Source organism: Cornus florida, unplaced genomic scaffold (genome assembly GCF_030987335.1).
Source record: "Cornus florida cultivar Cherokee Brave unplaced genomic scaffold, ASM3098733v1 CherokeeBrave_3.0.0_Hap2_Chr02, whole genome shotgun sequence".
NCBI lineage: Eukaryota > Viridiplantae > Streptophyta > Magnoliopsida > Cornales > Cornaceae > Cornus > Cornus florida.
Window position 1 is genome coordinate 98,904,717 of NW_026775572.1, and position 25,608 is coordinate 98,930,324.

Genomic DNA, 25,608 nt, shown 5'->3' on the forward strand with positions numbered 1-25,608 from the left:
ATATATCATGATGACGATGATGATACGGAAAGCTGTCTTGCCAATCTCAAACTCTCTCTCTCCTTTCCAAATCCGCCACCACCCTCATTGGGACTCGTATGACTTTGACTTGTTCAATTGCTCAGCACCAGATAGGGATCTACTGCCCTTGGTCCCTTGCCTTGATGTCCCCGGCTACCATGTTTATGCCATTGTTTCCTCCATGGAAATAGATGAATATTCCTCGACATCTTGCACCAAGATTGCTAATATTTCCTCCGTCCCTTATCACTTTTTTAGCCAGAACATTAGAATTCAACTCATTTGGTCTACACCAAATTGTGGGAAATGTGAATCACAAGGCAAGATTTGTAGCTTCAAGAACTACACAGTGGGACATGAAATTCAATGTTCGGAAGAATGCCAAGGTATGTTTACAGTCAATCCCTATAAAAACTTATAATCTTGTCACATGTTAATAATGGATTGATTTGAAAGTTAAAATTGTTAGAAAAAAATTAAACTTTTGTTCAATTATATTATTAGCATCACATAAGTTGAAGACATTTGTGTCAATGCTGCCATGTGAAACTTCATTCTTGAATTGTTCGTTTAGGGTTTTATTTATTTCATTTTAGAAAATGAGGGGGCCGGGGGAAAAACAAAGACTGGTTTTTTAGCACTATCAAGTTTCTTTCTTTCTGTCTAGTCTATCTTGTTCTCATTGATGGACTTAAAAATTATGTTGGAGTTATGTTTCAAATTAATTTTTAGTAACTCTATATTTATGAAGACTTTAAGTCTTGGCTTTACTATATATTTATGAAGACATAAAATATTTTTACAAATTCTAACTTAAAGGATCTTCACCTGATGCAATTAATCAACTATATTGATTTATTATTTATGAGTTAAGTTCATAGTATATAGAAACTTTATTTAATTATGTCTTCTATATATGCTAGTATAAATAATAGGTTTACGAAGCCTACAAGATACACACTCTCAATACAAGTAAGAGAGAAAAGGAGATTTGAAAAAGTGTTTTCAAACTTTTGAGTTTGAGTATGTGAGTTTCATATTTTCTGTTGATTGGACGGAGATAAATACACAGGTTCATGAAGAAGAAATGCAACCTTCATGAACGCATATATTTGATATATGGGCTTAGTTGAATCCCAGAGATAGTGCTATCATTTGTCTTTCGTTGCACGTGGGAGATGCTTCAACTATCTTTAAGAAGCGATTATACGCCTTTAAGCCTCCATACTCACCATTTTAATATATCGGTTCCAACAATTTGAAGATAGTATTCTCTCCAATGGATTCATCTTCGTTGCTATCCAACACTGTTTCTTCGGTTTTTCAACCGAATGTCGAGACTTTTGATGGTAAATATTACTAATTGTGGAAAGGAAAAATGAAAATTTTCCTTCGACAATTGAAAATTGCTTATGTCTTAACTGAGCCATGTCCAACTCCTCCAGGAGACAAGACGCCATCTATTCAAGTTAGTTCGATTAACGAGAAGATCTCAAGGTGGATTGACGATGATTACTTTTGTCGTAATCATATTCTTAGTGGTATGGTCAACACCTTTTATGATCAATACTCGACGAAATGCAAGACCGCCAAAGAGTTATGGGACACTCTCAAATTAGTCTACATATCTGAGGAGGCCTACACCAAAAAGTTCTTGGCTTCTAATTATGTGGGCTTCAAGATTGAAGATGGAAGGTTAATTTTTGAGCAAGCACAAAAATTTCAACTCATAGCAAACGATATTATTGTTGCTGGAATGTCTCTTGATGAGAACTTCTATGTAGGGGTTATTATTACAAAACTCCCTCTATCTTGGAAGGATTTTTGTAATAAACTCATGCTAAAAAAGGAAGATACTACTCTAGAGCAATTAATGTAACACATCTTCATTAAAGAAGAAACCAGAAATCATGATGTCAAGTAAGATTCTAAGGAAACAACAGTAAAAGCTCATGTTGTTAAGGAAATGTCTCACAACAAAACCATCAAGAAGAATCACAAGAAGAATGATTTAAAAGCCAAGTCTTCTGAAAGCTTCAAAATACGTTTGGGCTCCGGTGCAAATGCAAAAGACAAAGAGTGTTTCTATTGTCATAAGATCGGCCATTTTGCTAAAGATTGTCGAAAACGCAAGGCTAATCTCATGAACCAGAAATAGCCTAAGAAATACGCAAAGGAAGATCTAACTGCTGTAATCACCGAGCCTTTTGTCATTGGAATTGCAGTGGAGTGGTGGATAAATACTGGAGCAACTCGCCATATTGCAACGGAACTTAATTCCTTCAAAACATACGAAATAGTGGGGGATGGAATGTCAATGTTCATGGGATATTCTTCCTCTTCCAAGGTTGTAGGTAAAGGAAGCGTGGACTTAAATTTTACCTCCGGAAAAGTGATTACTCTAAAAGATGTGCTATAAGTTCCAGATATTCGCAAGAATTTGGTGTCTGGTGCTCTCCTCTCTAAGCATGGATTCAAGATGGTTTTTGAATCTAATAATTTCATTGTAACAATCCGGATTTCTCAACCCGGTGCGTTGGTGATGAACAGGAAGTTGACCCGATAACGGACCCAAAATGCGGAAGCGAAAGAAGTCAAATGACCTCCAGAGATGTACGTCATCCCTAAGGCCCCAAAATGACTCTCCGTAAAGCCACAGAACTCAAATGAGCCAAGCAAATGAAGTAAGAATGCCTAACCCGAAAAGAGATGAACTAAGGGCAAAATGTTCATTTCTCACTGAAAAGGGTGCCACCGTGCACACCATTGGAAGGATAATGAAAAATAAACAAAATTAGACTCAAGAATCGTCAGATTCTGAGTTCGGGCAGAAAAGATATGAAATTCCAACACCCGATGCGAAAGTTATGAAGTAATGACTTAACATTTTTCAATATTTTCATAATAAACTTAGAAAACAAAAGTGCATAGAAAACGAGATACATGTCATTGGCCTCCGACCTCATCTCATACATGTTAAATACATTGAAAAGAGTGCACTTACGTACACTTTACATATATGAATCAACGAATACAAGTTTAAACAAATAGGGCTACAAAAAGGCATCTTATGCTAACACTTGCATAAAATAGAAACTTAGAAACTGTAAGCCATCCAAGGAGCAATGGAATCTTCAAATCCTGAATCCTGTACCTGAAATATGCCCCAGTATCGTAGGGGTGAGTAACGTAAAGCTACTCGTAGGAGATGAGCATGCATCGACCTAGCATTTTACAATTTTATCACCTTATGGTGAAATATGTTAAAAAGGCTCATGCCACCTAATGTCTATGTCAAAATGAGACCCAAGGAGCATCCTAAGTTACCTAAATCATTTCTATCATAATCACATTGTTCATGCAATTCAAACAATATGGAAACATATTATACTAGGCAACAAGATATAGATTCTCAAAGTCTTCAACTTGAAATCCAAAATATGAAAACAACAAGTGTGGGTCATGCCACCTAACGTCTATGTTCAAAATGAATCTATAAGGTCATTCCTAAACTACATTTGAATATCAAAACATAAATTATGATATCGATGTAATTTAACCAACGATAGAACTTCCAATACAACGCATGAAGCATGCTTTCACAAAGCTATATCTTAAGCCCAAAATAGGAAATCAAATAAGGAACAACAAGTTACGATTTTTTTAGTTGTCAACTTGAAATGAAATACGAAATCAAACAAAGTGGATACTCGGACGTCACGCCGGATCAGACCGACAACATAGTTACTTTAGGGTTACTAGCCCATAGGTAACCTCCCTATGTGCGCACTAGACTATATAGAGGGACAATCCCCCATACTAGAACCAAGTCCTAACCGTAACCAAACAACGACATCCCCAAGTTTCCAAACTCAACAAATTGTGCAATAACGTATATATATCAACATGTATATACAAGATATCAACTATTTATCAAGCACAATCCAAATTTTGGAAACTTATACAATACATGCTCAAAATTCACAACTATTATGGCATGTAAGATGTCAAATACAAAGTCTGCAATTCCTTACAAATAGTAACAATATATTCAATAAGGAAAAACATATTCTTATGAATATAAAAGTAACAATTATGTTATCCAATGTTCAAAAGTAATCAAGTGAACATACATCAAATCCAAATTCATGATTTAAATATAGAAACAACTTCCAAAATGCAATTAAATCCATAGAGTAATAAAGTAGAATTTAATTAAACATAAATAGTTAAATTTTCTAAATTCCAAGTTAATCCAAATAACCTCAATTTAATATATGTTGAAAGACATGTCATAGTCATCATATATATAACATCAAATGATAAGTTAAGTGATTAAAACACTTAAAACAAAATTAATCAAGCTAATTAATTAATTTCCGCTAGATTTTTAAACAATTCCAAATGCTCTCAATTTAATCTATGTTAGAGAATATGCTAAGGCCTATTTGAATACCACATTACAACTTGATTTAATGCTTGATACAATCATGTGAATTAAACTTTCACTAAAGATAAATATTAAATAAAAGTTATAATTCTTAATCAAATGATCCAAATTTAATATATGTTAACCAACATATTTAAGTATAATTTTCTAATATGTTACAATTCAAATCAAAGTTATACACTATCATAAATTTTAAATCCTATACAAAGAAATAAAAATTACTAACTTTCTAGATTTGATACAAGGCATACATATATGTTGTATAATCATGACAAACACACAATACAACACACAAATAATCCTAAAACATTCCCTACCTCAATTGGAATGAAAATCCCAATTACCACCGAAATGAAATCGCCCCGAATTTTTGGTCCGCAAAACAGATTTTTCAGCTTGCTACCTTCAACTTGTAAAATTCATAAAAAAATTCAATTCTAATCCAAATTGAATGAATCCAAAGCCCAATGAAATCTTAAACACTGTAATTTGATAATATCAATTTAATTTGACAAAATATTTTTCCAATTGAAACAGTTTTGACCCACAACTTTGAAACAAATTCTGCTCAGAAAATACATTTTCAGCCTGTAGCTTCCAAATTTGAAAATTCATGAAAAATTTATTTGACATCCAAATTGGCAAACCTAATTTATTTTAGAAGTAAACATATGAGAGTGTAAAACTAAAAATTTAAGCCATGATCCAATGTCAAAAGGTTAGTGAAATAAATCATCTAAAAATATGTTTTCCAGCTGCAATAAAAACATGGACAGCAGATAGTTTCGGATTTTTAAAATATTTTAGAAATGCTCTAAAATCTTGAAAAAATTCTGGGTAGTGTAAAACCCATGGAGGAAGTTCCAGTAAAAATTTCAAGGCAATTGAAGTACCACAGCTCCATATAAAAATTCATTTCTGGACCGAAAAGGAAAAGCTTCAAATTTTCAGCAACTAGCTTGCAACTTCAAAAATTCATAACCAATTCATTTTAAATTCAAATTACATGAAACCAAAACTAAATGAAATATAATTGAGTATATTTTCATGTTATATATTTAATTTGACAAGATTAATTTCAAGTTAAAATAGTTTAAGGGCAAAATACAAGTCATTCTCTTTCATGCATGTAAAACACTCAATAATGACATAAAAATACTTTAAACTAATAGATCAATACCTCACTAGAGAATTGAATCTCTAGATACCAAAGCAAAACTAGGAGTTAGGCTAGATCCTTCAAGGGTTTTGAAGAGGAGGATGAGGGGAACAAAAAGTATTCCAAGCTTTATGGTCTAAAGTAAGTAGAAGGACCTCAAAGATCAAGGTCAATGCCTAAGGCTTCAAGCTCCATCCATAGAGGCTAGGGTTTTCTTGTAAGGAAGAGAATGAAATAATGTGGTTAAGTGTGAGTGGGGGAAATAGAAATCCTCCAGTCACTATGTGCTCTTACACCATGGTCAACACACACATCTATGGTCAATTGCACAAGAACCCTCCTTTAAAACCATAATCCCAAAGTGGCCCAAAGATATTTGCAAGACTAAATTGTGCACCTACACTTGTCACCAATCCATGGCTCCTTCCTAGGCTTAATCCCACACCTACACTTGTCAACCATCCAAGCTAACAAGTGCACCAATCCTAGGCCAACAAGTGGGTGAATCCTCACCCTCCAAATGTCATCATCCAATGCATTAAAGTGTTTCCACACAAATGTCAACAAGTGGACCAATGAGAGTGTGACACTTGTCACACTTTTCAAAAATTGCAAAAAGGTCATTTTTGAAAATATCTTCCAAATTTAATTGTAAAATGGTCCTCAAGATGAAAAATAATTACTTTATTTAATTACACTAAAACCCCACAAGTTAAGAATAATTACACTAAAGTATGCATTAATGCCCCTTTATGAAAGAAGTAAGCAATCAACATGCTTTTCTAGAAAAGTAGAAATACCACTATCATGGAAATCGAATATCATGAATGCATGCAAAACCGGAATCAAATTGAAGCATAAAAAGTGAGGTTGTACAAGGAAAAAGGATAAACGAGAAAAAGACAAAATGTGAATAGTGTTCGGAAAAATAAAATATGGAAATAATACAATCCCCAAAGGAAGTTGTCAATCCAAGGAAAAGAGTCTCAGAAATCATTTCAGAGCACTCGAGACGACATCAAGTGATGAAAAACCAAACCCAAAAAGGAAAAGACAACGGAAAAAAAATATTCGTTAAAATCTGAGAAAAAGAAAAGGAAGAAAAATGACCGGGTCATTACAACATTCCCACCTTAAAGGGATTTCATTTCTGAAATCTAGCCCCAACAAAACAAAAAGGCGAAACCAGGATAACTACGGAGTACATCTCTGAGTATCCCTCACAACATGCTACGAAAGCGATCCCAAAACTGAAGACAACGTACAACCCCATGTCATTCGCACCCACGTGCTCACGACAGGACAACTCCTCAAAAGAAAAGTGATCACATGGCCACACCACAAGTTGAAACTCACACACAGAACTTAAGGCCGGATGAGGGAACGGAAGACAACAATCGAAAGCTGTAATACCCCTAATTTTAAAAAGGATATTCCTGGTATTTAATGGTATTTAATTTATTATTTAAGTGCATTTTATTTGATTATGTGTCATTATTTTTTTTTATTAGGTGCTTAATTGTTTTCTTTTGTGGTGATTTAATTTATTTCTTTTGTGGTGATTTAATTTATTTAAATGATATTTATTTTTAGTTATTTGAATGGAATTACTTGTTAGTGTTTTAATTATTTGATTGGCATTAATGGTTTAAGTGTAATTGGTTTAGTTATTTGATTGGAATTACTTGTTAGTATTTTAATTATTTAATTGGCATTAATGGTTTAAGTGTAATTGGTTTAATTATTCTATGTGTGTCTTATTTTATGTGTGTCTTATTTGGTTTAATTGGGTTTACTAATTATTATTTTGTTCAATTAGATTATTTGTTAAGTATTTAATGGTGAATAGGGTAATTAGGTAAATACATCTAACTAGGGTTTTAATTACAGTATAAATTAGGGTTTTATATTATAGTCGTCGTAGGTTTTTACGTTAATTGGATGGGCCGGTTAGGATTGTGAGTTGGACTTAAATGAACCTAGGGTTTAGAAAAACTCTATAAGTATAAGGTAGACGTCTGTGTAGGGTTTTTTTTTTAAACAAAGCACACGTTTTGTGGAAGTGGAGAAGGAAAAACGAAATTTTTCACATTCTGCCAAGGTTTGATCAAAGCTCCGATCCCATTTCGTCCATGGTCCGATCGCGCTGAATTTTGGAGGAGAGGTTCACGACTCAGTGACGCACAATCTGAACGGTGGAGATCAGAGTTTGACCTTGGGAATAGTGATTCGTACTCGTGAATAGTAACTGGGTCGCACAGGTTTTTTCCATTCTGCCCAGATTTCATCAAACATCCGATCCCGTATCGTCCATGGTCCGATTGAGCTGAATTTTGGAGGAGAGGTTCACAACTTAGTGACGCACAATCTGAACGGTGGAGATCAGAGTTTGACCTCGGGAACAGTGATTCATACTCGTGAACAGTAACTGGGTCGCATAGGTTTTTTTCCATTCTGCCCAGATTTCATCAAACATCCGATCCCGCTTCGTCCGTGGTCCGATCGAGCTGAAATTTGGAGGATAGGTTCATGACTCAGTGTCACACAATCTGAATGGTGGAGATCAGATTTTGAGTTCGGGAATAGTGTTTCGTACCCGTGAACAGTAACCGGGTTTTGGAACTCGCCGGGATTTTTTAAGAAGACGACGTTGAAACTTTGAACAAAAGTTTCTGAGGCAAGATTCTATCCTTACTCTTTCCCTTAGGCTTCATACTCTTTGCACTCTTAAATGATTCCAGGATTAATGAAGATTAAACCAAACTAAAATGATATCTGTTTTGCTATGAAACTGGTAGTTACAGTAGTGTTGTATGCTTGTTCAACCTAGACTAAGCATGTTTGTGGATGCATTGTGATTCTGTGGTTCACGTTTTTCCTTACCACTGCTAGTATAAATTATTAGAAGGATGGGTCTAGATGATAGCTATCTTAACTTCTGTAATAGCAACTGTTGGAACTTAAATACTAGGAGGATTTGAGTTTAACACTAGATCGGTTTTGTGGAACACTATAATTTGAGCATGTCTACATACATACTGTGAATATTGTTTTGATGCTTACATTATCACAGTTAGTATCAGCTGTGGAGGTTAGGATTTTGTGATACATACACTACATATCTGTAGTTCATTTGTAAGGTGTTAAATAGAAGTTTTAATTAATTCTGTCTTTATATCAGACTAAAGGGAACGACTTAAATTGGGCATGTATATGTTGTTGTTGTGACCCTATTTATCAATGCTTATTTTATCACTGCTAACATTGAATGTTGGATGTTGGAATTTAGTTGATATATACTTGATTTATTGGTATTATTGACTACTGGAGGATTGGAAAGTAGGCACCGGTATGGGATGGTGGCATACTAAGGATGGGTTTGGTTTTTAAAACAATACCATTACCCACCTACTTGGAATAAGGATGGGATTAACTAAAAGTTAAGTCCCGTGGATTTGTATTGTCATGGCAACTACTTGTTGAGCGGTAATACTAGGGATTTTGGATGGATTTTATATATGTACTGTTATAGTGCTTCGGTATGAGCTTGAGCCTCAGGACCGATGGCTAGGGAGCGTATATGCATCGAGCTGGCTACGATGGTTGGAGGTGTACCCTGCTTAGGTATAGGTACATATGCCCACTTCGTTTGCGTTTTAGCATGTTACCTCTATTCAGGTTGAGACCGGTCTGTAGTCCAGTGAGAGTCCTTTAGTGTGACTATATATATATTTACGGACTATTAGCTATTGTTGAATTGTTTAGGATGTACATGCGTATCGGGCCTCTGTTTGGATTGTAGTAATATAAAACTTGCGCGTGGGCCTGACCCACTTCTATTTTTCAGGTACACGACAGTTCCAGGCTTAGACGTGTTCGTGCTGAGCAGAGGTCTCTATTCACTCTTCCGACGATGTAAGGCTCTCTCTATAGTTTTATTTCTGGACGTTTATTACAGTTGTTCTATCTTCCGTTTGGATGTTTAATAGGGGTCCACTAGAGATGGATTCCCAAGTTGTAAACTGATGGAGTTTTGGAGTTTGGGTTTGATGGATTTTAATAATTATAATATTTTGCGGATTTTATTTTTAGTTCCTTCCAGCTTTAATTTCATTTCTTAATTTATTTTGTATTCCGTGTTCATTATAAAATATTAATTGTTTGATATTCCCTCGGGTTTGGGCCTGGGCCTGATCAACCCGTGTCTCGGATCCGAGGGGTATCACAAAAGCACCCCTCCTGACAAACCATCATAAGGAACCAAAAACAACCATCAACAGAACTCCAAGATATCGATGAATCAAATCAAAGTACTAAACCAAGACAACATGGCAGTACGAATAGACACCAGAACCTGCCCACGACGTATTCAAATGTGTGGTAGCAATGACAATTCCTAGTGTCCGCCCACACTTACTCTTTAGTAAGGTAGCATCGACGGCAACTAGCACCCACCCACAGCACACAACTTGTACGGTAGCATGACAGTATAAGGCACCAATTCATAACCTGCCCCCACTAGGTCTACCAATGAAACCTCTCGATACAAATGACTTCAATGTCAAAAATGATCATTACCAAAAGCACTACGGAAACCAACATTTTGTGAGAGTTGAGATATGGTCCAAAGATGTCCGGCCGGACCATCCTGGCCAATCCCAAAACTCTAACAACAATGCCATAGGTACCGCTACGCTTAAGGCCTTAAATCCTCAATACAAAAAGACCAATAATTTTAGCATCTCAAAACAATACTATCAACAACATCAATTACGAATCCAAAGTCTGACAAGCAAAACAGCATCTCAAAAATCCCAGATATCATCCTAAAATAGATTAACTATAAGACTACTCACCATAATCAAACATCGGATCAAAATCCCTATCACGGATAACTAGATCCTCGAAATACAAGTCCACGAAGTGGCACACACATCAAAATCTTGACAACCAAGGTCATAGAACGAGTCTCTCAAAATCGTACTTGACAACACCAAGCTAAATCAAAATTCCTCAATTTCGATCCATCTATAAACAACCACTGGAACTACGATTCCTCAAGGCCATGCCTAGTCATAACTAGGACGAGAAAACTCCACAAGCAAGCCATATCCAACAACGATCCTCTAAAACTCCTCCTAAGAGTCAACCACATCCAGGCCTCCAAAACTGGAACAAGTCTCCAAAAGACATTCTCAAAAGAGCATCGAGCTCACCTCATGAATCAAACAATCCTCAAAGATATAAACATAAGTCTCCGTAAAATGATCTCACACCAATCAACTCACTTGAGCACCACAACCGTCAACAACCACGGCAAGAACTCCCCAAGGGAAAACACGAAAGAAAGGGGACCACCAGTCCTAAAAAGGACAACACCACGACTCTATCTCTAAAATGAAAGACAACAAAGTCAACGACTTCACCCCTTACATGGAAGTAAGTCGACCAAAATCTATCAAATCCTCACCAAGGACTCCATACAACAACGATGATCCTCATGGACCCACCAACCCCAAAACAGTGCACAACGCAACGGAGGGAAGAGACTCACTCCTTGTGAAGTCCCTAACACGAACTAGCACAAAACCATTGTGGAAACCCGCATACAGACTACGTGCGACCAAGGGAAACGAATTGGAAAACCAAACCTGAAAGTCATGCATATGACAAGGAATGCAACTACCAGAAAGAAAATCTACTTACATAGATGAAAATCAAAAGCACATGCTACACGTCTCCACCTAAACACAAAAGCATGTCATTAAAGCGCATTAACAACATGGCATCTCGAAGCATATAAGAAAGGCATGCTATTCCCACACAACAAGAAGGAAAACGTGGATAGACCTCCACCTACTCATGCATCATAATATCATAAATCATACTACTAACATGGTAGTAAATGAAACTACAGAAAATAAAAGTGATGTAATAATAAACCCTATAAACATCGTGTCCTAGAGTGTTTAGGTAAAAAGGAAGGACCAGTCCTAGCCATACATTGACTCCAAAAACCAATGCAACAACAACCTGTCTCAAAACAAACATGAGCCCTTACCACAATGGTAAGACTCTTACAATCCGTCTCTGAATCTAAGGGTGACACTACAAGTGACACTAACAATGCAATGCTCTCTCTACCTGAAGCATTTATCAATCGACTCGACCCCAAAAGCGTCATCGCGCAAGGAGAACTCAAAGAAAATGGCAACTCTAGCCATACAATCAGACAACCAAATCGATCACTACGACTGATCCCCAAAACAACCATCATCATTATCGATCAAAAGGACTACACTTGTCGGAACAAAACCTAATGCTGATTCCATCCGAACTGCACTCGTAGCTTGCCAGTACGGTAGCATGACAGTGCCATGCACCCGCCCACAACGTACCCGCCCACGAAAATTGTAATCTCAGAGGAACCTTCCAAAACAACCAAGGATCCCAAAAGGTCCAAAACCTAACCATGGCCTAAAATCAACAAATCCAGTACTACGGTTGTGCCTAATGGCTCACCCCACGAGAGCCTAAACAAAAGGTGTCTCTCCACCTACCTCAAAACCAACTCTAGGTCAACAACAACCTAAACTACAATACAACCGTGACTACAATCATCATCAACCTCAACTCGAGCCTCAATGACCAATCTCGTGTCATGTCAAATATGCAACACAGTTATGCATATACAAATCTGATCTAGAATACATCATATGTCATGCTTTTTACATAATAATTAAATCATGCTAAACAAACGACATACCACATGTAGCACGTAAGTACATAAACATGTTATCAAGAAGCATACAAACACATAGAGCATGGCAACATAAGCATGATATGCACCCAAAACCCGTTGTCCAAGGTATTCAAACCTAGGAGCTCTGATACCACCTGTCACGACCCGGATTTCTCAACCCGGTATGTTAGTGATGAACAGGAAGTTGACCCGATAACGGACCCGAAATGCGGAAGCAAAAAAAGCCAAATGACCTTAAGAAATGTACATCATCCCTAAGGCCCCAAAATGACTCTCCGTAAAGTCACAGAACTCAAATGAGCCAAGCAAATGAAGCAAGAATGCCTAACCCGAAAAGAGATGAACTAAGGGCAAAATGTTCATTTCTCATTGAAAAGGGTGCCATTGTGCACACCATTGGAAGGACAATGAAAAATGAACAAAATTAGACTCAAGAATCATCAGATTCTGAGTTCGGGCAGAAAAGATATGAAATTCCAATATCCGATGCGAAAGTTATGAAGCAAAGACTTAACATTTTTCAATATTTTCATAATAAACTTTGAAAACAAAAGTGCATAGAAAATGAGATACATGTCATTGGCCTCCGGCCTCATCTCATATATGTTAAATAGATTGAAAAGAGTGCACTTACGTACACTTTACATATATGAATCAACGAATACAAGTTTAAACAAATAGGGCTACAAAGAGGCATCTTATGCTAACACTTGCATAAAATAGAAACTTAGAAACTGTAAGCCATCCAAGGAGCAATGGAATCTTCAAATCCTGAGTCCCGTACCTGAAATATGCCCCAGTATCGTAGGGGTGAGTAACATAAAGCTACTCACAGGAGATGAGCATGCATCGACCTAGCATTTTACAATTTTATCACCTTATGGCGAAACATGTTAAAAAGGCTCATATCATCTAACGTTTATGTCAAAATGAGACCTAGGGAGCATCCTAAGCTACCTAGATCATTTCTATCATAATCATATTGTTCATGCAATTCAAACAACATGGAAACATGTTATACAAGGCAACAAGGTATAGATTCTCAAAGTCTTCAACTTGAAATCCAAAATATGAAAACAACAAGTGTGGGTCATGCCATCTAACGTCTATGTTCAAAATGAATCTATAAAGTCATTCCTAAACTACATTTGAACATCAAAACACAAATTATGATATCGATATAATTTAACCAACAATGGAACTTCCAATACAACGCATGAAGCATGTTTTCACAAAGCTACATCTTAAGCTCAAAATAGGAAATCAAATAAGGAACAACAAGTTACGATATCATCTAGTTATCAACTTGAAATGAAATACAAAATCAAACAAAGTTGATACTCGGACGTCACGCCGGATCAGACCGACAACATAGTTACTTTAGGGTTACTAGCCCATGGGTAACCTCCCTATGTGCACACTAGACTATATAGAGGGACAATCCCCCGTATTAGAACTAAGTCCTAACCGTAGCCAAACAACGACATCCCCAAGTTTCCAAAATCAACAAATTGTGCAACAACGTATATATACCAACATGTATATATAAGATATCAACTATTTACCAAGCACAATACAAATTTTGAAAACTTATACAATACATGCTCAAAATTCACAACTACTATGGCATGTAAGATGTTAAATACAAAGTGTGCAATTCCTTACAAATAGCAGCAATATATTCAATAAGGAAAAGCATATTCTTATGAATATAAAAGTAACAACTATGTTATCCAATGCTCAAAAGTAATCAAGTGAACATACATCAAATCCAAATCCATGATTTAAATATAAAAACAACTTCCAAAATGCAATTAAATCCATGGAGTAATAAAGTAGAATTTAATTAAACATAAATAATTAAATTCTCGAAATTCCAAGTTAATCCAAATAACCTCAATTTAATATATATTAAAAGACATGTCATGGTCATCATATATATAACATCAAATGATAAGTTAAGTGATTAAAACACTTAAAACAAAATTAATCAAGCTAATTAATTAATTTCCTCTAGATTTTTAAACAATTCCAAATGCCCTCAATTTAATCTATATTAGAGAACATGCCAAGGCCTATTTAAATACCACATTACAACTTGATTTAATACTTGATACAACCATGTGACTTAAACTTTCACTAAAGATAAATATTAAATAAAAGTTGTAATTCTTAATCAAATGATCCAAATTTAATATATGTTAACCAACATATCTAAGTATAATTTCCTAGCATGTTACAATTCAAATTAAAGTTACACATCATCGTAAATTTTAAATCTTATACAAAGAAATAAAAATTACTAACTTTCTAGATTTGATACAAGGCATACATATATGTTGTATAATCATGACAAACACACAATACAACACACAAATAATCCTAAAACATTCCCTACCTCAATTGGAATGAAAATCCCAATTACCACTGAAATGAAATCGCCCCAAATTTTCGGTCCGCAAAACAGATTTTTCAGCTTGCTACCTTCAACTTGTAAAATTCATAAAAAATTCAATTCTAACCCAAATTGAATGAATCCAAAGCCTAATGAAAGCTTAAACACTGTAATTTGATAATATCAATTTAGTTTAACAAAATATTTTCCTAATTGAAACAGGTTTGACCCACAACTTTGAAACAAATTCTGCCCAGAAAACACATTTTCAGCCTGTAACTTCCAACTTTGAAAATTCATTAAAAATTCATTTGACATCCAAATTGGGCAAACCTAATTTATTTTGGAAGTAAACCTATGAGAGTGTAAAACTGGAAATTGAAGCCATGATCCAATGTCAAAAGGTTAGTGAAATAAATCATCTAAAAATATGTTCTCTAGTTGCAAAAAAAACATGGACAGCAGATAGTTTCGGATTTTTAAAAAATTTTAGAAATGCTCTAAAGTCGTGAAAAAATTCTGAGTAGTGTAAAACCCATGGGGAAATTTTCAGTAAAAATTTCAAGGCAATTGAAGTACCAGAGCTCCATATAAAAATTCATTTCCGGACCAAAAAGGAAAAGCTTCAAATTTCCAACAACTAGCTTGCAACTTCAAAAATTCAAAACTAATTCATTTTAAATCCAAAATACATAAAACCATAACTAAATGAAAGCTAATTGAGTATATTTTCATATTATATATTTAATTTGATAAGATTAATTTCAAGTTAAAACAGTTTAAGGGCAAAATACAAATCCTTCTCTTCCATGCATATAAAACACTCAATAATGACATAAAAATACTTCAAAATAATAGATCAATACCTCACTAGAGAATTGAATCTCTAGATAGCAAAGCAAAACTAGGAGTTAGGCTAGATCCTTCAAGGTTTTTGAAGAGGAGGATGAGGGGAACAAAAAGTATTCCAAACTTTATGGTCTAAAGTAAGTGGAAGGGCCTCAAAGATCAATGTCAATGCGTAAGGCTTCAAGATCCATCCATGGAGGCTAGGGTTTTCTTATAAGGAAGCGAATGAAATAATGTGGTTAAGTGTGAGTGGGGGAAATAGAAATCCTCCACTCACTATGTGCTCTTACACCATGGTCAACACACACATCTATGGTCAATTGCACAAGAACCCTCCTTTAAAACTATAATCCCAAAGTGGCCCAAAGATATTTGCAAGACTAAATTGTGAACCTACACTTGTCACCAATCCATGGCTCCTTCCTAGGCTTAATCCCACACCTACACTTGTCAACCATCCAAGCTAACAAGTGCACCAATCCTAGGCCAACAAGTGGGTGAATCCTCACCCTCCAAATGTCATCATCCAATGCATTAAAGTGTTTCCACACAAATGTCAACAAGTGGACCAATGAGAGTGTGACATTTGTCACACTTTTCAAAAATTGCAAAAAGGTCATTTTTGAAAATATCTTCCAAATTTAATTGCAAAATGGTCCCCAAGATGAAAAATAATTACTTTATTTAATTACACTAAAACCCCACAAGTTAAGAATAATTCCACTAAAGTATGCATTAATGCCCCTTTATGAAAGAAGTAAGCAATCAACATGCTTTTCTAGAAAAGTAGAAATACCACTATCATGGAAATTGAATATCATGAATGCATGCAAAACCGGAATCAAATCTGAGCACAAAAAGTGAGGTTGTGTAAGGAAAAAGGATAAACGAGAAAAAGACAAAATGTGAATAGTGTTCGGAAAAATAAAATATGGAAATGATACAATCCCCAAAGGAAGTTGTTAATCTAAGGAAAAGAGTCTCGGAAATCATTCCGGAGCACTCGAGACGACATCAAGTGATGAAAAACCAAACCCAAAAAGGAAAGGACAATGGAAAAAAAATATCCGTTAAAATTTGAGAAAAAGAAAAGGAAGAAAAATGACCGGGTCATTACATTCATTCTATCTAAGAATGGTGTGTTTATCGAGAAAGGCTATGCTGCAAATGGTATGTTTAAACTTAATGTTGAAAATGAAATAATTTATGCTTATATTGCTAAGTTAATTGATTTATGGCATGGTAGATTAGGCCACGTGAATTTTAAGTCCATTAATCAAATGGTTAACGAGGGGGTAATCACAGTATGTGATAAAACATATGTGGATCAATGTGTGACTTGTAGTAAATGCAAAATTACTAAGAAAACCTTCAATTCGATAGAGAGGAAATCCACTATATTGGAATTGATCCATACTGATGTATGTGAAATGGAATATTTATCACGTGGAGGGCATCGTTACTTTATCACTTTTATTGATGATTGTTCTAGATATACTTATGTCTATCCTTTCCGATCTAAAGATGAAGCTTTAGACAAGTTCAAGGCATATAAAGCAGAAGTCGCAAAGCAGCTGAATTCAAGCATCAAAGTTATTCGATTAAATAGAGGAGGAGAATACATCAAGTCTGAGTTTCAACATCTATGTGAAGATGAAAGAGTCGAAAAATAACTGACAACCTCTTATTCTCCTCAACAAAATGGAGTAGCTGAAAGAAAGAACAAAACTTTGACAGAAATGGTGAACTCAATGTTTACCGACTCAGGCTTACCTAAAAATATGTGGGTAGAATTTTTGTTATCTGCTTGCCACATTCTCAACAGAGTCCCACATAAAAAGTCAATATGACTCCATATGAAGTGTGGAGAGGAAGAAAGTCGAATGGTAATTATTTCAGAGTGTGGGGTTGCTTAGCTCATGTTAGACTACCATATCAACAAACATCGAAGATTGGTCATAGAGGCATTGATTGTGTATTGTAAAGCCTACAAATTCTTAAATTTGGAGTCTCCTTCGCCTCATACAATCATCGAGTCAGTTCATGCAAATTTCTTTGAGAATATTTTTTTTCAAAAAGAAAAGGCAAAAATGAACATGATATTCCTTCAGACTCTAATACAAGGAAGGGAAAATCCTCTGATCCTTTAGAAGAAGTTGAACCAAGGAGGAGCTCCAGAATTGCTAAGCCAAAGTCCTTTGGGCTAGACTTCTATACTATCATAATCGAGAATGAGCTTGTAACTTATTCCGAGGCGATATCCTCACATGATGCTCCGTTCTGGCGAAAAGCAATTGATGATGAAATGCATTCAATTATGTCCAACAATACTTGGATGTTGGTGGCTCTTCTTCCTGGTTGCAAGCCAATTAGATGCAAGTGGATCTTCAAGAAGAAATTAAAGTCAGACAGAACGTTGGATAAGTATAGGGCTAGATTGGTAGCAAAAGTTTTCAAGCAAAAGAAGGAGAGTGACTATTTTGACACTTTTTCTCTTGTTACAAGAATTACTTCTATCAGGCTTTTGATTGCCTTAGCTGCTATCAATAATTTGATAATTCATCAGATGGACATAAAGACTACTTTCCTCAATGGCGATCTAGCAGAGGAGATCTATATGGAGCAACCTGAGGGCTTTGTATTACCTGGACAAGAAAAGAAGGTGTGCAAATTAATCAAGTCATTATATGGCTTGAAATAAGCTCCTAAGCAGTGGCACAAGAAATTTAAGAAGGTGATGATACCTGCTGGATTTAAGATTAATGGAGGAGATATATGCATCTTTAGTAGATTTCAAAGAAACTCTGGTGTCATCATCTGCCTCTTTGTCGATGATATGCTCATTTTTGGGATAGACTTGGAAAGTGCATAGAAACTAAAAAGTATTTGACTTCTAGTTTTGACATAAAAGATCTTGGTGAGGCTGATGTGATTCTAGGAATCAAAATCGTAAGGTTTCAAAATGGTTTAGCACTTACGCAGTCTAGCTATATCGAAAAGATTATGAAAAAGTTTAATTACTTTTTAGATTTTGCAGTCTTTACTCTAATTGATCCTAGTGTAAAGTTGGTACGCAATCAAGGTAAAACGATGGATCAACTCGAATATTCTCGAATTATTGGCAGTCTTATGTATTCAATGTACTGCACAAGGCCAGATATAGCCTTTGCAGTGGGTACTTTGAGTAAGTACACAAGCAATTCAGGAAAGGAGCATTGGAATGCTTTGCTGAGAATCCTAAAGTACTTGAAAGTACTATGGACTATGGATTGCACTATGGAAAATTTCCAGCCGTAATCGAAGGGTACAGCGATGTGTCATGGAACTCTGACAGAGAAGACTCATTATCTATGACTGCCTGGATCTTTACATTGGGTGGAGTAGCGATTTCATGGAAAAAAAAAAAAAAAAACAAACATGTATAACTCACTCCTCTATGGAATCGGAGTTTATAGCACCTTCCTCTGCTGGAGAAGAAGCTAAATGGTTGAAAAACATATTGGAAGATATCCTGATATGGAACAAGCCAATACCACCCTTGACAATATATTGTGATAACATAGTTGCAATGCTTCGAGTTAACAGTGAGTGTTACAATGGAAAATCTAGACAGGTGCGATTGAAGCACAATCATGTGAGAACGATCCTAGCTAATGGAGCTATTTCTACTCAGTATGTGAAATCCAAATCAAATTTGGCAGATCCATTGTCAAAGGGCTTGGGTAGGGACCAAGTGTCTGAGACATCGAAAAGGATGGGATTAAAGCCTGTAATTGAATAAGTTGTACTGTTATGGGAACCCAACCCAGTGATATTTCTCTTGGGTTCAATGGGAAAAATAAGTAACATAACAACTTGTGTGAGCACATCAATGTTCTTTTCCCTATAATGTAATGTGGGTGCTGAATCCTATAACCGAGGAGGTTGAGATTTAGATCTCTTAATGAATTTATAAATCGATTTTTGATTGGAGTGTACAGGATCACTTCTGATAGATTCACCGACTAACCTTTAAGGAGGCTAAGACTTGTATTTCTTAATGAATTCTATAGATCGGATTTTTGATTGGGGTATACATAATCACTCTTAATAGATTCACCGATTTATTTTACAATGAGGAGGATGAGATTAAAATCTCTTAATGAGTCCATAATCGGTATTCGGTTGGAATGTGCAAGGTCACCCTTAATGGACACACTGATCTGAGTGTGGAAGTAGGGCCGCTTCTATAGGATCTAGACAGGCTTGATCCTTAACGACACTCAGATGTATGGATTCTGGACACATGGCCGAAACGTGTCAAGCTTCAGTATTTTATCTCCAAACAGAAGTGTGTGTGTATAGTATTTCTTATTCATCAACGTGGTTCTTGGTTCAAGACATCGTTCACCAAGTTCTTAGATGAAATCAAGGGTACATATACTAGGTAATGGTTCAAGTCCAAAAGACACCATTATTGATGCAAATGACTGTACCAATCAACAAAAGAAATTTAAAATAAGTGGGGGATTTTTGGAGTTATGTTTCAAATTAATTTTTAGTTACTCTATATTTATGAAGACTTTAAGTCTTGGCTTTACCATATATTTATGAAGACGTAAAGTATTTTTACAAACTCTAACTCAAAAGATCTTCACCTGATGCAATTAATCAACTATATTGATATATTATTTATGAGTTAAGTTTAACGTATATTAAATACTTTATTTAATTATGTCTTCTATATATGCTAGTATCAATAGTAGGTTTACGAAGGCTACAAGATATACACTCTTAATACAAGTAAGAGAGAAAAAGAGATTTGAAAAAGTGTTTACAAACTTTTGAGTTTGAGTGTGTGAGTTTCATATTTTCTATTGATCGGATGGATATAAATACATAGGTTCATGGAGAAGAAATGCAACCTTCATTAATACATAAATATGATATCTGGGCTTAGTTGAATCCTGAAGATAGTGCTGCCATTTGTTTTTTGGTGCACGTGAGAGAGGCGTCAACTATTTTCAAGAAGCGATTACGCATCTCTAGGCCTCGATACTCACTGTTTTAATATATTGGTTCCAACAAATTAAGATACCAATTAAGTGTTGTGTTGGTCTAGTGGTTTCAATTCCATCACCTATTGTTTTCCATCAAAACAATACTAATTTAGATCATGATTAAAACCATTTCTGATAGATACCGGCCTCTGGCCTTTCTTATCTTTCTTGCTCTAATCCCAAATAGAGCCAAAAATCCTTAATTACAAATACAACATTAAAACTTTTAACCATGCGTGAAACCCCGACATGAAGCATTTCTTATATTTCTTCTACCCATTTTGATATAAAATATAGGGGGAGAAAATTTATATGGCATATTGGCATTTAAAAACTTTCTACTGCAATTCTTCTGCATAGGGTGCTTGTAGACGTGAAAACTAATTACTTCAACAGTAGTATCTTTTTTTTTTAAATGGACAAAAGTTTATTATGAATTTATTTATTTCATGAACGTGATGAATTAATTATTTTATTATCTTTTACAGGTGTATCATCAACAACAATGCTATTTATTAGAGGTGAAGTTGTCTATTTATTATTCATTTGTTACTAGCTAGTACCAGCGATTGTGGACTATTGAAAAGGGTTTTAAACTTTGGTTTGTTTACGTACAGGTTCAGTCTTAGGTCCCTTTTTTCTTGTGGTGGTTGCAATTCTACTCTATCATTTCCATACCATGAATAAAATGGAGAAAGAGAACAAAGTAAAGATTGAAAAGTTTTTGGAGGACTATAGACCTCTCAAGCCTACAAGATACTCTTATATCGATATTAAGAAGATCACAAATCAATTCGAGGAGAAACTTAGACAAGGAGGTTACGGAACTGTATTCAAAGGAAAACTTTCCAATGAAATTCTTGTTGTTGTTAAGCTCCTCGACAATTCCATAGGGAAAGGGGAAGATTTCATTAATGAAGTGGGAACAATAGGTATAATCCACCACGTCAATGTTGTTCGCCTAGTGGGATTCTGTGTTGATGGATTCAAACGAGCACTTGTTTACGAGTTCTTACCAAATGATTCATTACAGAAGTTCTTGTTTATTGAAAATCACAAAAAACATTCACTTGGTTGGGAGAAGCTGCAAGATATTGCTCTAGACATAGCCAAGGGAATTGAATATCTTCACCAAGGGTGCGATCAACGAATACTTCATTTTGATATTAAGCCTCATAATATCTTGCTAGACCATAACTTCAATCCAAAAGTCTCAGATTTTGGCCTAGCAAAGTTGTGTTTAAAGGAAAAAAGTGCAGTTTCTATGACAACAACTAGAGGGACCGTAGGTTATATAGCCTCTGAAGTTTTTTCTAGGAACTTTGGAAATGTGTCGTATAAATCAGATATTTATAGCTTTGGGATGTTGATACTTGATATGGTGGGTGTGAGGAAGAAGGGTGATGTTACAGTAGAGGATTCCAGCCAAACATACTTCCCACAATGGATTTATAATCTATTGCGTGAAGGAGAAGAGCTAGGGATGCACATTGAAGAAGAGGAAGATTCCAAGATAGTAAAGAAATTGACTATTGTTGGGTTGTGGTGCATTCGGTGGTACCTGATGGATTGCCCTACCATGAACACTGTAGTACAAATGCTGGAAGGGGAAGGAGATGGTCTGCCCATGCCCCCAAGTCCTTTTGCTTCAACAGCTCAAATGAAAAGAACAACCATGCTTGCAAGAGCTTTTGAAAAAGAGTTAGAAGTTATTTCTAAAGCAGAGTGACATAGTAAATTAGATGTTTATGATGCTCTTAGTATTTTTGATGAGTAGGTTGTTGGGAAACGTGCAAGTTTTAAAACCTTTTTGAGGGATTTTCATACGTAGATCTTGATTCATCACATAGAGACAAGTTTTATGCAAAAAATAAAATATGATGTATCATTCAATTAATAGATTGAATACTTACATCAAAGGTCTGAGTAAACCTTTAAATCTTTCCTCTAAAGTGAATGTTCTCACTTATTGTAGATCCCTTAGCTAGATCCTTTCTCCTTATTCTTGATGGTAATCTTCCCTTTAGAAATCACCAATATGCCTCGACGAAGACCTTGGAGTCAAGGCTTGTGGTAGCCTCCTTTAGAAGAGAAAGCAAACCCTAAAAACTAGAGAGAGAAAAAAATTCATTTTTCTTGCCAAAGTCTCCCCTAAAATATACATGGACTCATGTATATATAGACAACATAAAGATAAGAAAAGGAAATAATAAATCATTTTCCATCTCTAATTCAAATTTCTTAATTCTAATAGGACTCCAATATCAACTTGGGCTATGGGTGAGAATCCTTTGGGCTTACTATTTTCTTGGCTACTATAAATTAATAATTGGTCTGGTCTATTAAACTATGGACCCAATTCAATTAATTCATAAATTAATTTCTACTCCACTTAAAGAAATTAATTACACTCCAATTAAATAGTAAATAACCTCTAAGTTAATGTTGCACTTTGACCCCTCAATGCATAATTATTTATCGGATTATAAAGCCATCAATCTGACAACATAATTAATATAATTATTTTGTTACCTTTGATTATATCCGGCTTGATCACAATAAAATATTTGTTTGACAAAAATAATAATTTACTAAATAAATATATATATAAAACATTTTGTCTAAAATATACAAAGGCATTCGAATTTAATTTGTGATCAGTCATAATCAATACAAAATAAATACAAGTAGTACTGATGCAAATATTGAGAATATGACCCTCTAACTATTAATTACATAACTACTCAAAGTGTCGATCTAAGGATCTCGAAGTATCCGCTGAACAAATCAAAGTAATTATTAATTAATAAAAGAGTCTATACTTCTCTCATGCTTGAGAGTCAAAAGCCATGACTGTGATAGAGAGTAATTAGATACGACGGCTCTCGCAATATACCTCAACCTACCGTGGACTCGGTTCAAGTCTTAATTAATTAAATGTCCATCCATAATTACTGACTTTGAACCATTTATGATTACTAATTTATAACTTAGTATTAATTGACATTACATACATATATAAATTATATCTTGTAATCAAGTGGACACAATCAATTCCATAATGAATCGAAAAAAATAATACATTCCATTCACCAATTGTATAATGCCTTAATAATAATATTCAGATAAAGAACCATGACTTTTACAATCCAAATAAGAATTTGCTATGCTAGGGCACACATATCCTAACAGTTCCCACTTGCCCTTATAGCCAATTCGAATCACATCTAACTCCCATGCTTTCCATATGACGATCAAAATTCTTGATCGGTAAAGCCTTTGTGAATGGATCAACAAGGTTGTGTTCCAATGCAATCTTGGCCACAAGTATATGTCCTTGTTTTACTATATCACGAACCACATGATGTTTCCTCTGAATGTGTCTTGTTCCTTTATGAAATTTTGGGTTCTTGGTCTGGGCTATAGCCGCACTATTATCGCAATGAAGCGTCATAGGCTGATTTATATGCTCCATAACCTCCAGTTCAATTAGAAAGTTTCTCAACCAAACAGTTTCTTTTGCTGCCTCAGAGGCTGCAATGTATTCTGCTTCCATGTTTGAGTCAGCAATACAACCCTGCTTTACACTCTTCCAACTAACAGCCCCTCCATTGAGTTTGAACACATATCCAGATGTCTCTCCTTGCATCTGGATCTGATTGGAAATCAGAATCCGTCTATCCAACTGGAACCAGATCATCACCTCCATAAACGAGCATGAGACTCTTAGTTCTTCTAAGGTATTTTAAAATATTCTTCACAGCTAACCAATGATCAAGTCTAGGATTGGACTAATATCTACTGACAATCCCTACAAAGTAGCAGATGTCTAGTTTGGTACAGACCATGGCATACATGAGACTACCAACTGCCAAAGCATATGGTATCTGCCTTATTTGCTCAATTTCCTTATCAGTCTTAGGAGACTGGTCATTAAAAAGAGCTAATCCATGTCTAAATGGTAAAAACCCTTTCTTAGAGTTTTCCATTCCAAACTTGGTCAGAACTTTATCAATGTAAGACTCTTGAGACAAGCCTATTTTCTTTTTAACCCGATCTCGCAAAAGCTTGATCCCAAGAATATAGCTTCCTTCTCCAAGATCTTTCATCTCAAATTTATTGAACAACCACCTTTTAACTGATGACAAAGCCTCTACATCATTACTAATGAGTATCAACATATAAAATAAGAATCAGGATGACATTACCCTGTTTTTTCTTGTATATGCAAGGTTCAAACACGTTTTGTTTAAAGCCAAATAATTTGACTGCCTGATCAAAACAAATGTTCCATGTGCGTGAAGCTTGTTTAAGTCCATAAATAGACCTATTCAACTTACACACACAGTCCTCACGACCTTTAACCACGAAACCGTTTGGTTGCCTTATGTAGATGTCTTATTCAAGATGGCCATTTAAAAATGCCATCTTAACATCCATCTACCATATCTCACAGTCATAATGAGCACTAATTTTGATACCCCTCGAATCCAAAAAATTGGGTGATCAGGCCTAAGCCCGAACCCGAGGGAATTTCAAACAATTAAAGTATTTTAAGTGAACACAGATTACAAAATGAATTAAGAAATGAATAATTAAAACCTGAAAGATCTCTAAAATATAATCCTTTAAAATTAAATACTTAAAATCCAAAACCTGCAATAATTACACAACTAGGGAATCCACCCATTGGACCCCTAATACGAAAATCCAAACTGAAATATAAATAACTAAAAGAACATCAAAAATCTATATCATGGAGAGAAGTCCTACATTGTCGGAAGAGTGAGTGATAGTCTCTGCTTAGCACGATCAAGTCTAAGACTGGAACTGGCGAACACCTGAAAAATAGAAGTGAGTCAGGCCCATAAACAAGTTCTATCCTACTACAATCCAAATAGAGACTCGATATGCATGTACATTCTAACCAAC

At 35.3% G+C, this 25,608-nt stretch overlaps 1 protein-coding gene across 1 annotated transcript; it reads left to right on the forward strand.

The window, feature by feature from the left end:
• The first annotated feature begins 19,073 nt into the window (after positions 1-19,073).
• Positions 19,074-22,405, forward strand: LOC132296559 (rust resistance kinase Lr10-like). The gene is made up of 2 exons (XM_059794750.1): positions 19,074-19,359; positions 21,294-22,405. The coding sequence occupies exons 1-2, from the start codon at positions 19,074-19,076 to the stop codon at positions 22,403-22,405; spliced, it is 1,398 nt and encodes a 465-aa protein (XP_059650733.1).
• Positions 22,406-25,608: the final 3,203 nt, after the last annotated feature.

Coding starts and splice junctions, on each gene's coding strand:
- LOC132296559 (XM_059794750.1), top strand. CDS start 19,074: ATGGAATCGGAGTTTATAGCACCTTCCTCTGCTGGAGAAGAAGCTAAA. Junction 19,360..21,293: donor TCCATTGTCAAAGGGCTTGG/GTAGGGACCAAG, acceptor GTTTACGTACAG/GTTCAGTCTTAGGTCCCTTT.